Genomic DNA, 12632 nt, shown 5'->3' on the forward strand with positions numbered 1-12632 from the left:
AAGATGCATGTAGATGTCTCTTTCCATAACACTGAGTGGAAGGACCCATCTAGTAGATCCTGTTGCAGGATCCTATGCCTGTTTTTGTACAGTATCTAATGTATTGTGGTTGTTACAGGAAGCAGTTAGTCATCAGCAGGTCCTCTGCCCAGTCATCCACATAATCACAGGGGCTGAAATGTCTATAAAGAAATGTGTTTGGGATGGTGTCCAGAGGTTAACAAATACAAGCTTTGGCAGTCCAAAAGATTGCTCCCCTGGTTCTTGGGTACATTGGCTATGTTGATAGTAGCTTTTTGGATAAGTTTTCTTTGAAAATTAGGAGCCTGCCATGAAAAACTTGAAAAATCAAACTCCTACAGACGTTTCAGATGAGTCTTGTGGTTTTATTGCAAGGCTCTAAATAGAAAATACTTTAAAACAACTTGATCAGTGGTGCTCCTGTTCACAGCTTGTCACATGTATTTCCTTGCCCATGATTCCCAGCTGCTTGGGTATCCTCCTGCTACTTTTTATCACTTATTTTTATTTTTTCCATTTTTCATCTAGTGTATGTTATAATATCTGTGTTCTTCTTGGCATCTGCAATGAGCCTGTACAATTGTCTGGCTGCACTACTCCAAAAGATATCATTTGGGCAATGCAGGTATCGTATAGCTTAATTTGGTTTTGCATATTCCTGTTCTAGTGAATAAGGAGTTAAGTGAAAGCGTGCTTAGTTTGAGAACCTGTCAGTCTTATTAACTTGCATATAGTAGATAGTTTAGATTTAAAAAAATCCCTGTAAGGCACCTTTAATGCAAAAAACTTTAAATGTGATAGTTCAGTAACTTTCATTTTAAGAATAATAAAATATCCTCTGGCTAGATAGAAACCGATCTTATGAAAAAAAGTACCAATTACAATATAGAAACATGCTTAGTGACATATAAAACAATTTAATTTTTTTTTTAAGTATTCTGAGCTTTAGAATATCTGAATTCATAACAAAATAGTTGAAACAAAGTTTTTTTTAACAGGATCCTACACAACCTCACTCGCCTTAATAGTTCACTCTAATTTAATTGGAACTACTAACACAGACAGGTGGAATCGGGCAGACGTCTGTGTTTTCTAGATAGTGGTCATGTTAAATTGCAGTGTGCAAAATGTAATTTTTGAAGTCCTTTATAATATGGTTATAAAGATGTTCATCTTTTTTCTGATATGCTTTTGGCATTATAATGAATAGGAAATTGCTTTTGAGGAAGACTAGATCGTTACTCATAATTTTACTCTTTTTAACGTGTTAAAATACTTTTCCGTGTAAACTTCAAGGTTTGACAGTTCTTCGTTTGCATTATTCTGTCACTCAGACTTTTGTTTCTCTAAGTTTCTATACTGTAACTCAAGACACCCGATCTACATCTCTTAGAAAGCTAAATCACAAAATAACCAAAGAACTGCTGATTGATAGATTAAGTTCAGGACACCTATTCACATTTATGAAGATTGAGAACTGTGTATTGTGCCTATAAAATTACTTAAGTCTAAGGTCTGGTGGAACAAGGGCTGAATGAGTTTCATACTGAGGGGAGCCTTTGCAGAAAGCACTTTGCCAGCCTGTGTACCTGATGTCAGTTGTATATTGTATTTGTACTGGATTTTTTTTCATTTTGTAATGTGAGTTTATTTCACACAACATAACCACTTTACTTTTTAGGATTTCATGTTGCAACAAAAGTATTGAAGTGAGACTTATTTTTCTTGCTGGATTCTGCATAGCGGCAGCTGCTGTTTGGGTAGTATTTCGAAACGAAGATAGGTATGTAGTGTGTTTGATAATTTTGAGAGTTGTAATGACAATGAATCGCGCTTCATGTAGCAAAAATCCTGAAACATGCTAGTCTTTGGAGGTTTTGTTATTTTTCGTAAATAGTATTAACAAATTAGGCTAGGCTTCCCTAAACCTTACCAAATATTTTAAGTTAGTTGTAAGTCAAATGAACCAAAGCTACAAAGCTCATGGTTTTTATATGGGTATTTGGCATTACTGTGTAAAGACATTCTTAGTGATATTGAGGAATTTTGAATCCTCCTAGCTTACAATCAAAGTACTTAAGGAAGGAGGGAAAATGGATTTCCTTGAGTAATTACTTTTGGATAAGTAAATGAATTCTGCAGTCCCATCCTCTGTATATATTAAAGTATATGCAGGTTTCCCTTGCTTTATGCTGTACGTGTGTTCCTGGAAAACAGCACATAACTCAAATTCATATAAAAGGAATGCACTTTAAAATGTAACAAATAGGAATATGTGCCAAGACTTCAACTGTACTTCCCCCCAGACCCATTTCTACCACTTTTACATATATAAGACAATTTTGGTAATCACCAACAGCAGACAGTACACACAACCACAGGGCACTATCACAATGGGGAAGGCAACTACAGAAACATGTTTCACAGACAATGAGCAAGGAGCACAGCTCCACACAGGAGACTATATTTTGGTGCGCGTCACTCCCACAATACACTGCACAAAGCAGCTGACTGTGGGCTTCTACCGCACCAATCGTATAAGAGTGAATTTACCTTACATATAATGATTTTTTGGTATAAAAAGGGTCATTGCATAAGAGCGAATTTGCACATATAGAGCCTGCATAAACTGAGGGAAACCTGTATATAATCTTTTGAACCAGATGACTTGAAGACCTGCTCAGAACAACAAAATGGCTAATATTAAATAGAGCCAAAGGAACTTGCTGTTCACTTGCATAGCATGAAGTATGGCTGCACAGACCTGTGTACATGAAATATTTTGGGAGCAAGAATAGGTCTGGAGGCTGTTCATATCTTCCCATCTGGTTTGCTATCCAAGGGTGACTGTACATGTGCAGGGAAACTCCTCCAATGCACTGCAACGCACTATAATTACAGCAGTGTAATTAACCGGGGCATGCTCCAACCAGTCTCCGTGTCTTGTGTATCAGCATCCCTATGCTTCAGACTGGTGGCAGGGACACTTTAACTAAATCTTGGTTCAACCCAATCTTTATGCTTTTCTTTCACTTTCAGGAAATGATTGAAAATATTTGTACTACAGGATAAATTATTTACAGACTACAGCTCCAAGTATAAATATAAAAACAAGGCAAATTCCAACTGTCAGTGCCATTTAATTGAAAAAGGAAATGCGGAACTTTTAGAGTTTAATACTGAATATTGGAAAGCTAATTTACCTTTCTGGAATTCCATTGATTTTAGGGTTACTGTATTAACTTTTAAACAGTCTATGGAAAGTGCTAAATTACATCCTACCCAGATGTAATTTATGAAGAACAATTTACCCTGACCATATGACAGAAATGTAATATAGTCATGATCTAAGACTTCTGAATTTCTCTTGTCAAAGAATTCATAGTAATTGGCTATAATTCTACATTTGTAACTCCTCTTCATCCTCCAAATCAGAGAGGCTGGAGTCTTCCTAAAATGACTGTTGTTCTCCTTTGATTTTCTTCTGTATACTTTTCCAGACCGCAGTCTGTCTGCCCCAAAAGTATAGTTGCCTGCTGCTTGTGGATGCAGTGTTGGAAATGCTAAATAGTAAGGCAGGGGTGGGCAAAATATGGCCCGCGGGGCCCCTAAAAAAACAAAAAAAGTAGAAAATTAATATTTATCTGCCCTTGGTTCCTGTCAAAAACAACAGGAACCAAGGGCAGTAGGACCCAGGGGAAGCCCGGCAGGCTCCCACAACAACAGGGCCTGCGCCCACAGCCAGAGCAAGTGGCTGCCCCCACCAGAACCTCAGATAAGGGCAGGGAAGGAGGCAGTGAGGGGGAAGTGGCCCCTCCCCTGCCCAATGCCTGGTGCCCCGCACTTCAGCTGCTCGCAGCCCACCTGGCGCTGTCTGTGCCTGCTCTGGACAGCCCCGTGCGGGCTGTAAGCACTGCCCATGGGGTGGGGGAGAGGCTGCTTTTTCTCCCCCATGCTCAGCTTTTCCCTGGGCTCCTTCCCTGCTCCTTCCTGGTGCAGAGGAAAGCAGCTCCTCGCCCACCTCGTGGCCTGCGCTCCCTGCTCCAGATGCTCATAGCCCACACGGGCCTGTCCTGAGCAGGCACAGGCAGCCCACGCAGGCTGTGAGTGGCTGAAGCGTGGGGCACTGGGCATGGGGCAGGGAGGGGCTGCTTCCCCCCCCCCCCCGTGCTCAGCACCACACTGTAACCCGGCCCTGCTGCCAGCCTGGGCCCCGCATCGGCTCCAGGCTCTCCTGCCGGGGCTGCACATGGCGACAGCAGCTGCAGCCCCTCTCCCCACCCCCCCGCCTGCCACGCTGGGCAGTGTTTGCCACCACTGCCTGTGGGCTGCCCAGTGCACGAGCTCCAGGGCGGGTTACAAGATGGTGTTAAGTGCGGGGAAAATGTTCCAGGGCCAGTGTTGGCGGGGCCCAGAGCAGGGTGGCAGAAGCACAGGGTCCCAGCTGGCAGGGGCTCTATGGAGCTAGGCCAGCTCCCCCCACTTCCTGCTGGAGCAGCCTAGCCTGGCTCCACAGACCCCTCCCAGCCTGCACCTTGCTTTGGGCCCTACCAGTGCTGGCTGTTGGACATTGGTCCCAAGATGGCGGCCCAGGAGTGGGGCTCCTGTCAAGGGGCGGGGCTACCCATGCAGTCCTCAACAGCCTGCCAAAACTGCGTAAGTGGCCCTCTGCCTGAAATAATTGCCCACCCCTGTAGTAAGAGGTGTGCAAGAAGAGATTGCAGTCATTAGCAGTCAAGAAATGTATTTCACATGTGTCCCCAAAATGGAAAATTAGCCTTCAGGGTGCTGAGGGCTTCTGGAAGGGTACCAGGCACCCTCAATTTAAAATGATTTCAGCCATGTGTCCTTAGATGGCCAGTCCATTTGAAATCTAGTCACACTTTAAAAATCAGCTTTGAAGCTTTTTAAATTGGTGTTCCAGTCCTTGATTTTGTTGTGCTGATTTTGTGGTTTAATGATATTCAATTTTCTCTTTTGTTCCTGTATGAAAGATGTATACAAATAGGAAATCAAAGCAATGAACGCTTTGCTGGTATATCTGTGCGCCAGCGTACTGTAGCAGCAAGAGCTTCAATCCTATGCCGGATTGCTTATTTTGGCCAGAGAGGCTGAGATAAGCTGTCCCAGCAAACTGTGCTTTAGCTAGTATGACCTGCATCTGCATTGGGCACATGCTACTGCAGCTTTATGAGGGAGGGATCATGTATCTTTCCATTCCCAACTCACTGTAGCCATATTGGGAAAAGATCATAGTGTAGACTCAGCTTAAGGGTTCAATCATGAAACATTGTGTGTATGGGTAAATTACTGCAGCCTTGTAAACTTCCATTGAAGTCAACGGGGCAAGAGCATCCCACTCGTGTGAAATTATTTATACTTGGAAAACAGTGAAACTGATTCCTACTGACCTCTAATTTTACTCTTTAATATTACTTGTAATAGTAGCAGATGAATCGTTTCTAACTGAAATGATGTTTTGAGGTTAACAGTACTTCCTTTATGAGCATCGGTCATAAGTCAGGATAAAAATAAACTACCGTGAAAGATGCAGTATCTTTCTGTAAGGGTAAGAATAGTGGGTACTCTTTTTTTTCCAGCAAGACAACAAACTTCCAGCGTTATAAAAATATGGGAAAACAAAATGTGTAAAGCTTACCTCTTATTTTCAGGTGGGCTTGGATTTTGCAAGATATCTTGGGAGTTGCTTTCTGCCTAAACTTCATTAAAACACTGAAAATGCCTAACTTTAAGGTAAAGTAAGTTGTTTACTAAATAAAACCTATTGATGACCTGCATGTAGAAGTATTAAGTGACAAGATGTAAATGTGTAATACCTTGAAAGTTATTCTTGTTGTTTAGAAATTTTAAAAACTGGCAAGGGGGGAGAGTTTTTTCCTATATAAATAGAATAGGAAATAAAAAGATTGTGTTTAACACTCTCTTTATGACGCCATGCTAAAGGTCATTTTGGAGCATTATTTTTTTAAATGTTGGTGTAGTAATGGTAACTATAATCTAATTTAGATACTCTTTGAAAGTTTTGGTTTAATATTTCCTTCTTTGTTTGCCAGTCATGTGTGATACTTCTAGGCCTTCTTCTTTTATATGACGTATTTTTTGTCTTCATAACGCCATTCATCACCAAGGTAGGTCTTGAATATTTTGTGGTATGCCCACTTGTTAGCAAGTAATGCTGAGCAAAGTAGTTTTGTACTTAGTGCATTAATATGTATATGTTCAATCTAGTCATAATTTCTGTCCCAGATATTCTGATTCTCTTCCTCCGAAGAGTGTATCTGCTTAGGCCTCCTCTATTTAGAGGGTAGTTCCACATCAATTCCTATGTTTGAGCAAGCTTATCTGGTGTTCCCTATTGACTCTAGTGAGAATCCATAATAAATGGTGCATAAAAGTTAGTATTATGATAATGTTTTAATCTCCCTTATCCTAAAATTAAATAAGAATGTAAGTGCTTTGTCTGTGTGATGACAAGGTTCTTTGGGTAAACGTGATATCTCTTATTAGGCCAGCTAAATAGTTAGAAAAATTGTTCTTTGCAAGCTTTTGGGCACAAACACCCTTCTATATGTATGTGCACTACCTCCCACCTTGTATTCAGATTCAGTGCGTGTTAAGTGCTGTAGTTGGCCATTAGGCTTGCTTTTGATAGTGTCCCCATGAGTGCTTTCAAGTCCCTCTTTATGAGCCTAGATTGTGCTGATTTTATGGACTTTTCCACTTGTATTATAAATGTACATGCCATTTAATATATAGTAAAGAAAATCCTGTGTATATCAGTACATTTTAAGATGATTACAGTCCGCTGAGGCAAAAGCAGCTTCTGTATGTATGACATGAAACTTGTGCTGTATCCCTTATATCCCGTATGAAAAATAAACTTAATTTTCAGAACGGGGCAAGTATAATGGTCGAAGTTGCTGCTGGTCCTTTTGGAAACAGCGAAAAGGTATGAATAGTTATTTTCATAATGTAATTGCATATGAGCAGTATGTACTGACTTTCCATAGTTAATTAAATTAGTGAATAGTGTGCTTTTAGGCTTTAACTTTCTCACAAAATATACCCAGATTTTGCTCCTTTCTTTAAAGTATTAAATACCTGTTGACTTGGGTTTGATCCTAGAATGATGGAAACTTGGTGGAAGTCCCTACTGAACGCTCAGCTCCCCATGAGAAAGTAAGGATTGTATTTCAGATATGTTCCCTGGACTTTTAAATCACTCCCTCTGAAAAGCTATTCTTTTGGGGAAAACCTGACTGTCAAAATCTCTTCCGAGCCTGGATATCATTGTTGGTCAATAGATTAGAGTCAGGATAATAATGCAGATATGTTATTCCTAATCTGTGTGGGCAGATGTTTTGTTATGGTTTGTTTGTTTTCTCCTTGCATAATCATCTGGTTAAACAAATTCCAAATCCATTTGTTTCTGTAAGTCTTAAAATCAGATTTTAAGCACTCAGTGTGTTGGTTCCTGTTTTCTTAATTCAGGTCCTTCTTTATTTGAAATTCTGCATAAAATAGATGAGTAAATAATTCTAATATTATTTTAATCTTTCTTATAATTTTTAAATGCTTTAGATTAGATTTATGTGGAATTTTAAAATACTGTTTTACAGTTACCAGTGGTTATTAGGGTTCCTAGACTTCAATTCTCTGCTCTGACATTGTGTGGAATGCCATTTTCATTACTGGGGTTTGGAGATATTATTGTGCCAGGTGAGCAATTATTTTTAGTAACTATAAAGAAATGCATTTGTTTCCTTATGTCAAATCTGCTTTGAAAATATTTAAGACCCAAGTAATACATTTTTGCATTTGATCTATCTAAATACTTTGTGGAATCTGTTTGGGGTTTTTATATGCATAAGTACAACTGGCCATTATTTTAATCTTTATAAAGGAAAAAAAAATCCCTTGTAGAATGAAATACCATTCATGAATAGAGGTATCTCAGTGTGCATATTTATGTGTATATCTGTGTTTAAACAACAGTAAGTGTAAGACCCGCCCCCCCGTCTTGATTACAAAGATATATAGAGTATATTCTGATATAGAATAGTAATTACTTCTGAGCCTTTTGGCTAAGGCTATATGTATTTGTAATCAAGACTAGGAGGTTTTACACTTACTGATATTTACAAAAAAAAGGTCGATTTATTGCTTTGTTTCTAATTATATAGTACATGGTACAAAAGTCTTTTTTTCCCTTTTTTTAAAGCAATATGTACTGCTTAAAATATTCCTTAATGTTTGCCAGTGGAAATATATTTGATTCTTAATAGTAAGATGATACTTCTAATCTTCAGAAGAACTGAGTTTTACTGTAGGGTACCTTGTGACACCTTGAGCAAATCACAACCCCTCTTCCCTACCTCAGAGCTTGTACTAAGGTGAAAATCAACTAATGTAAGCAAGGTGCAAGGAGATTACATGATGGAAGGCTCTGAATATATGCAATGTACTGTACAGTGGTAACAGATACATCTGACCTACAAGATATTTTTTTAAACAAGATAATTCATTGTGAAGCATATTAGTGTATATAAATCAATTTATTGACTAGAGGCTTATTCTTTGATTTCCTAAAAACTGTTTCTAGTTGTTCACATTACTCCGTAACTTGTAATTTCATGGTTAGTTGTCTTCCATCAGGCTGTTGCTATAATGTGAATATAAATTTGTGTTATGGTGACTTAACTGTATTTTTTGATTAATAATAATATGTGGGTATTCTCTTTTTAGGGCTTCTGGTTGCTTATTGTCGAAGATTTGATGTGCAGACACGTTCTTCTTCTTCTGTTTATTATGTTTCATGTACTATAGGTATATAACTTTTAATACAGTATTTTTAGCAATGTGTATTTTCCTGTCAGCTTCTTTTGTGGTATAAATAAGTCATTGTTGTCAGTGAATGCTATCACAATTCTGATCTGTAGTTTGAATATACTTGTTCCTAGCTGAAGTGTTCTAGTAAGCAGGTCTGTTGACTATTTCAAATTCAAGTGCACTGAAATTAAGATGTTTTGTATACTGACACAATCAAATAGAAAAATAGTATAGCAACTGTAATATTGCTAGTGTCAATTACAGGTAATTTGATTGATTGTAATGATATACAGCATTCACTAGCTCTTCTGATGTATTTTTGATAGCCTATGCTGTTGGAATGGTGCTAACTTTTGTTGTTCTGGCACTGATGAAGATGGGACAACCAGCCCTTCTCTATTTGGTACCATGTACACTTATTACCAGCTCAGTTGTTGCCTGGAGACGTAAGGAGATGAAGAAGTTTTGGAAGGGTAGCAGCTACCAGGTAGGTAAATTGTTGTTGTGAGAGAGCCATTGTATTTTTAGCTTTGAGTATGTTCTTCCTTAAATATGTGGTAATGTACCCATATCAAGCCAGTTTGCACTAGCCATAGCAGTATACTTCAAACTTTTTTTTAAATCTGTAAGTGAATTTGATAGAATGAGATTAAGTATTATTAGGTCAGACTTGCTAACCTAGCAGTTGAAACAATAGCGTTTTTATTCTGTCCCTCTGAAAAATATTACCAAATAATCAGTGTGCTGAAAAGTTAGTATCTTCTAGGACACTGAATTTGAAACTCAGCTTCCACTGGAAAACTGTTTTCCAGTTAGCTGCATTTATTTTTGTAAGGCTCTAATACAAACTTGGAGATTAATACAGTGACAGGTTTGACCGCTGCACTGGTATCTCATATTTCATAGATTCATAGACGCTGGAAGGGACCTTGGAAGATCATCAAGTCCAGCTCCCTGCCCCAGGGGCAGGACGTCAGCAGGGATCATAGGATCTCAGCAAGATAAATATCCAAATGTCTCTTGAAGGCGATCCAGGTAGATGCTTGAACCACTTCTGGCAGCAGTCTATTCCAAAACTTGGAGACTCAAGACAGTAAAGAAGTTCTTCCTTATGTCCAGCCTGAAACAGTCATGGAGGAGTTTGTGACCTTTCGACCTTGTCATCCCTTGGGGCGCTCTGGTGAACAGATGTTTCTCCAGATCCTGGTGAGCACCCCTGATAAACTTATAGGTGGCCACCAGATCACCTCTGAGCCTGCGCTTTTCCAGGCTGAAGAGCCCCATGGCTCTCAGCCTGTCATCATAAGGTCTGTTTTCCTGACCTCTGATCATGTGCGTGGCTCTTCTCTGCACCCTCTTAAGCTTCTCCACGTCCTTTTTGAATTGTGGAGCCCAAAACTGGATGCAGTACTACAGCTGTGGCCTTACCACGGCCAAGTACAATGTCCTGGGATTTACTTGAGAAGCTGGATGCAGGCCAGAGTTTTGCTCACTTTACTAGCTGCAGCATCACATTGAAGGCTTATGTTCATCTTGTGGTCAATCATGACCACCAAGTCCCTTTCATCTGTAGTGCTAACCAGCATAGCACTGCCAAGCCTATAAGCATGCTGTAGTTTTTTCCTCCCAAGGTGAAGAACCTTACATTTTTCGGTGTTAAACACCATCAGGTTCTCATCTGCCCGATTTTTCCTGAGCCTGTCAAGCTCTGTTTGGATCACCCTTCTGTCCTCGGGTGTGGATGCTTTACACCAGAGTTTGGTGTCATCAGCAAACTTGGCCAGTCCGCTTCTGACACCAATGTCTACATCATTAATGAAGATGTTAAATAGTATAGGCCCTAGGATGGAATCTTGCTGGACCTCACTGGTCACAGCACACCACAGCGATTGACTTCCATCAACCACCACCCTCTGGGTCCTACTGCAGAGCCAATTCCCCAGCCAGTCGATTGTGGTGAGGCCATGGCCACAGTTAGCCAGTTTTGCCAAGAGGTGATCCTGGGATACCAGTTTGAAGGCATTGATGCTAGGATCAGAAAGGACTTCATCAGATCCCCTGCCCAGTCTGATCCCCTGCCCTGCCATGTTGTCAAGGTTCTAGTCAAAACAACTCTATTCTCCAGCAAACCCTTGGAAGCTGTTGGCAAAAGTAGGAGCTTACTCTAACGCAGGGGTGGGCAAAATACAGCCTGTGGGCCGAATCTGGCCTGCCAGGCCGTTCTGTCGGGCCCACAGGGCCCCAAAAAAATGTAGAAAATATTTATCTGCTCCTGGCTGCCTGTCAAAGATGGTAGGAGCCAGGGACAGTAGGAAGCAGAGGGAGCTGTTAGCAGGAGGCAGCAGCCCAGCTCCACCCCACACTCAGCTATATCCCTGCCTACCTGCCCCTGCACTGTTCCAGTACCACATGACTCCCAGCTGCATCGCTGGACCTGGGTGCATGTGTGTGCGCATAGGGAGGGGGGGGGTGTGTGTGTGTGTGTGTGTGTGTTTGTAGGGTGAGTCCCACACACACTCCACCATACAAATGCACCGACACCCTGCCTCGTACTGCCATACCTGCAGACCCCACACCCCCTCACATGTCCCAACCATCCTCTCCACACATGCGCACACAGTCCCCCCACAAACCCCATACCCACCCACAGCCCCCAACATATCTATACCCACCCCCCACAATATACAAGAGTAAGACTTCATTTTAAGCTATTGTGCAATCACCTCTATGTAAACTACACAAACGCATGTAAACCAGGACAAGAATATTTTTTGAAATCAAATTAATGAATGTTTTAAATGTTTGCTTTTTAGGATATAATTTTGCATTTTTCTAGTTCTGAGATGGCAAAACCCCTTACTGAAAGGAGTACTTCCAGGGGCAAGGGAGGGAGGGACTTCTGGTGGCAAAGGTAAGGGGTTAGGGGGCAGGACTTCTAGTCACAAGATGGCGACCAGGGGGTGGGGCACCTGTTAAGGGGCAGGGCTACCCATGCGGCTCTCGAACAAAACTCGGTAAGCGGGCCTGTACCTGAAATAATTATTCACCCCTGCTTTAATGTATGCCATAGATCTAAGACTGTTCCAGAATACTGGGGAAATCTTACAGGTGTCTTAAAACCCTTTTTATATCTTCTGTCCCCCAAGTTGTCCCAAATATAGCTTGTAGCATAGCTGGGAGTGGTCCTTTAGTTGCAAATACAACTAATTAAAGAAGTTGCCATAACTTACTGAACGCTTCTTGCTGCCTTAGCTGTTTCCATTCTGCTTTTCTTGTGCTAATATAGACTGGTCTTGCAGTTGTGGAAGGCTACATACTTCCTGTTCTGTCATTCTACACTGAACACAGCTAAGAGCTCTGCACTAGTTTCATTGGAGGGTTTCTCTGCACACAGACGTCTTCCAGAAAGGCTGTTCAGCTTTTTTAAGTCACATCCAAGGGTACAACAGGGTAGTTCTGTGCCCCAGGCAGCAGCTTTGTGTGGAGCAGCACCAGCTGCCATTGGCAGCTATTTTCGTACTGTCTTTTCCCCCAAAGACCACACTACGGGCTGCTGCCCCAGTTATGCCCCCCAGTTATGCTACTGAGCATACTTTACATCTTCTGGAATAACTTTCGTGTGTACATGAGTCCTATGATGGGGTATATGTAAAAGGTATATCTCGTGGACAGGTGAAGGTGAGGATTTTTCTCCTTTGATAGATCCAGCAGATGAAAGTGGCCATTAGAGGCATGAGGATGAATTTTTACTATTTTTTCAC

The 12632-nt window shown here is 40.9% G+C and overlaps 1 protein-coding gene across 3 annotated transcripts in view; it reads left to right on the forward strand.

Moving 5' to 3' along the window:
* The window catches only part of SPPL2A (signal peptide peptidase like 2A), a 43523-nt gene that overhangs the window by 20976 nt on the left and 9915 nt on the right, over positions 1-12632 (forward strand). For 2 of the 3 annotated variants that reach the window (XM_019533668.1, XM_019533667.1), the window contains exons 7-15: positions 550-646; positions 1703-1804; positions 5694-5775; positions 6096-6170; positions 6935-6991; positions 7168-7221; positions 7662-7761; positions 8788-8868; positions 9198-9358. In XM_019533668.1, the coding sequence (XP_019389213.1) occupies positions 550-646; positions 1703-1804; positions 5694-5775; positions 6096-6170; positions 6935-6991; positions 7168-7221; positions 7662-7761; positions 8788-8868; positions 9198-9358 (809 nt within the window). The remainder of the gene's footprint in view (positions 1-549; positions 647-1702; positions 1805-5693; positions 5776-6095; positions 6171-6934; positions 6992-7167; positions 7222-7661; positions 7762-8787; positions 8869-9197; positions 9359-12632) is intronic. The other variant, XM_019533669.1, reaches the window with a different exon arrangement.

Source organism: Crocodylus porosus, unplaced genomic scaffold (genome assembly GCF_001723895.1).
Source record: "Crocodylus porosus isolate Cpor-Errol unplaced genomic scaffold, CroPor_comp1, whole genome shotgun sequence".
In the NCBI taxonomy this organism is placed as follows: domain Eukaryota; kingdom Metazoa; phylum Chordata; order Crocodylia; family Crocodylidae; genus Crocodylus; species Crocodylus porosus.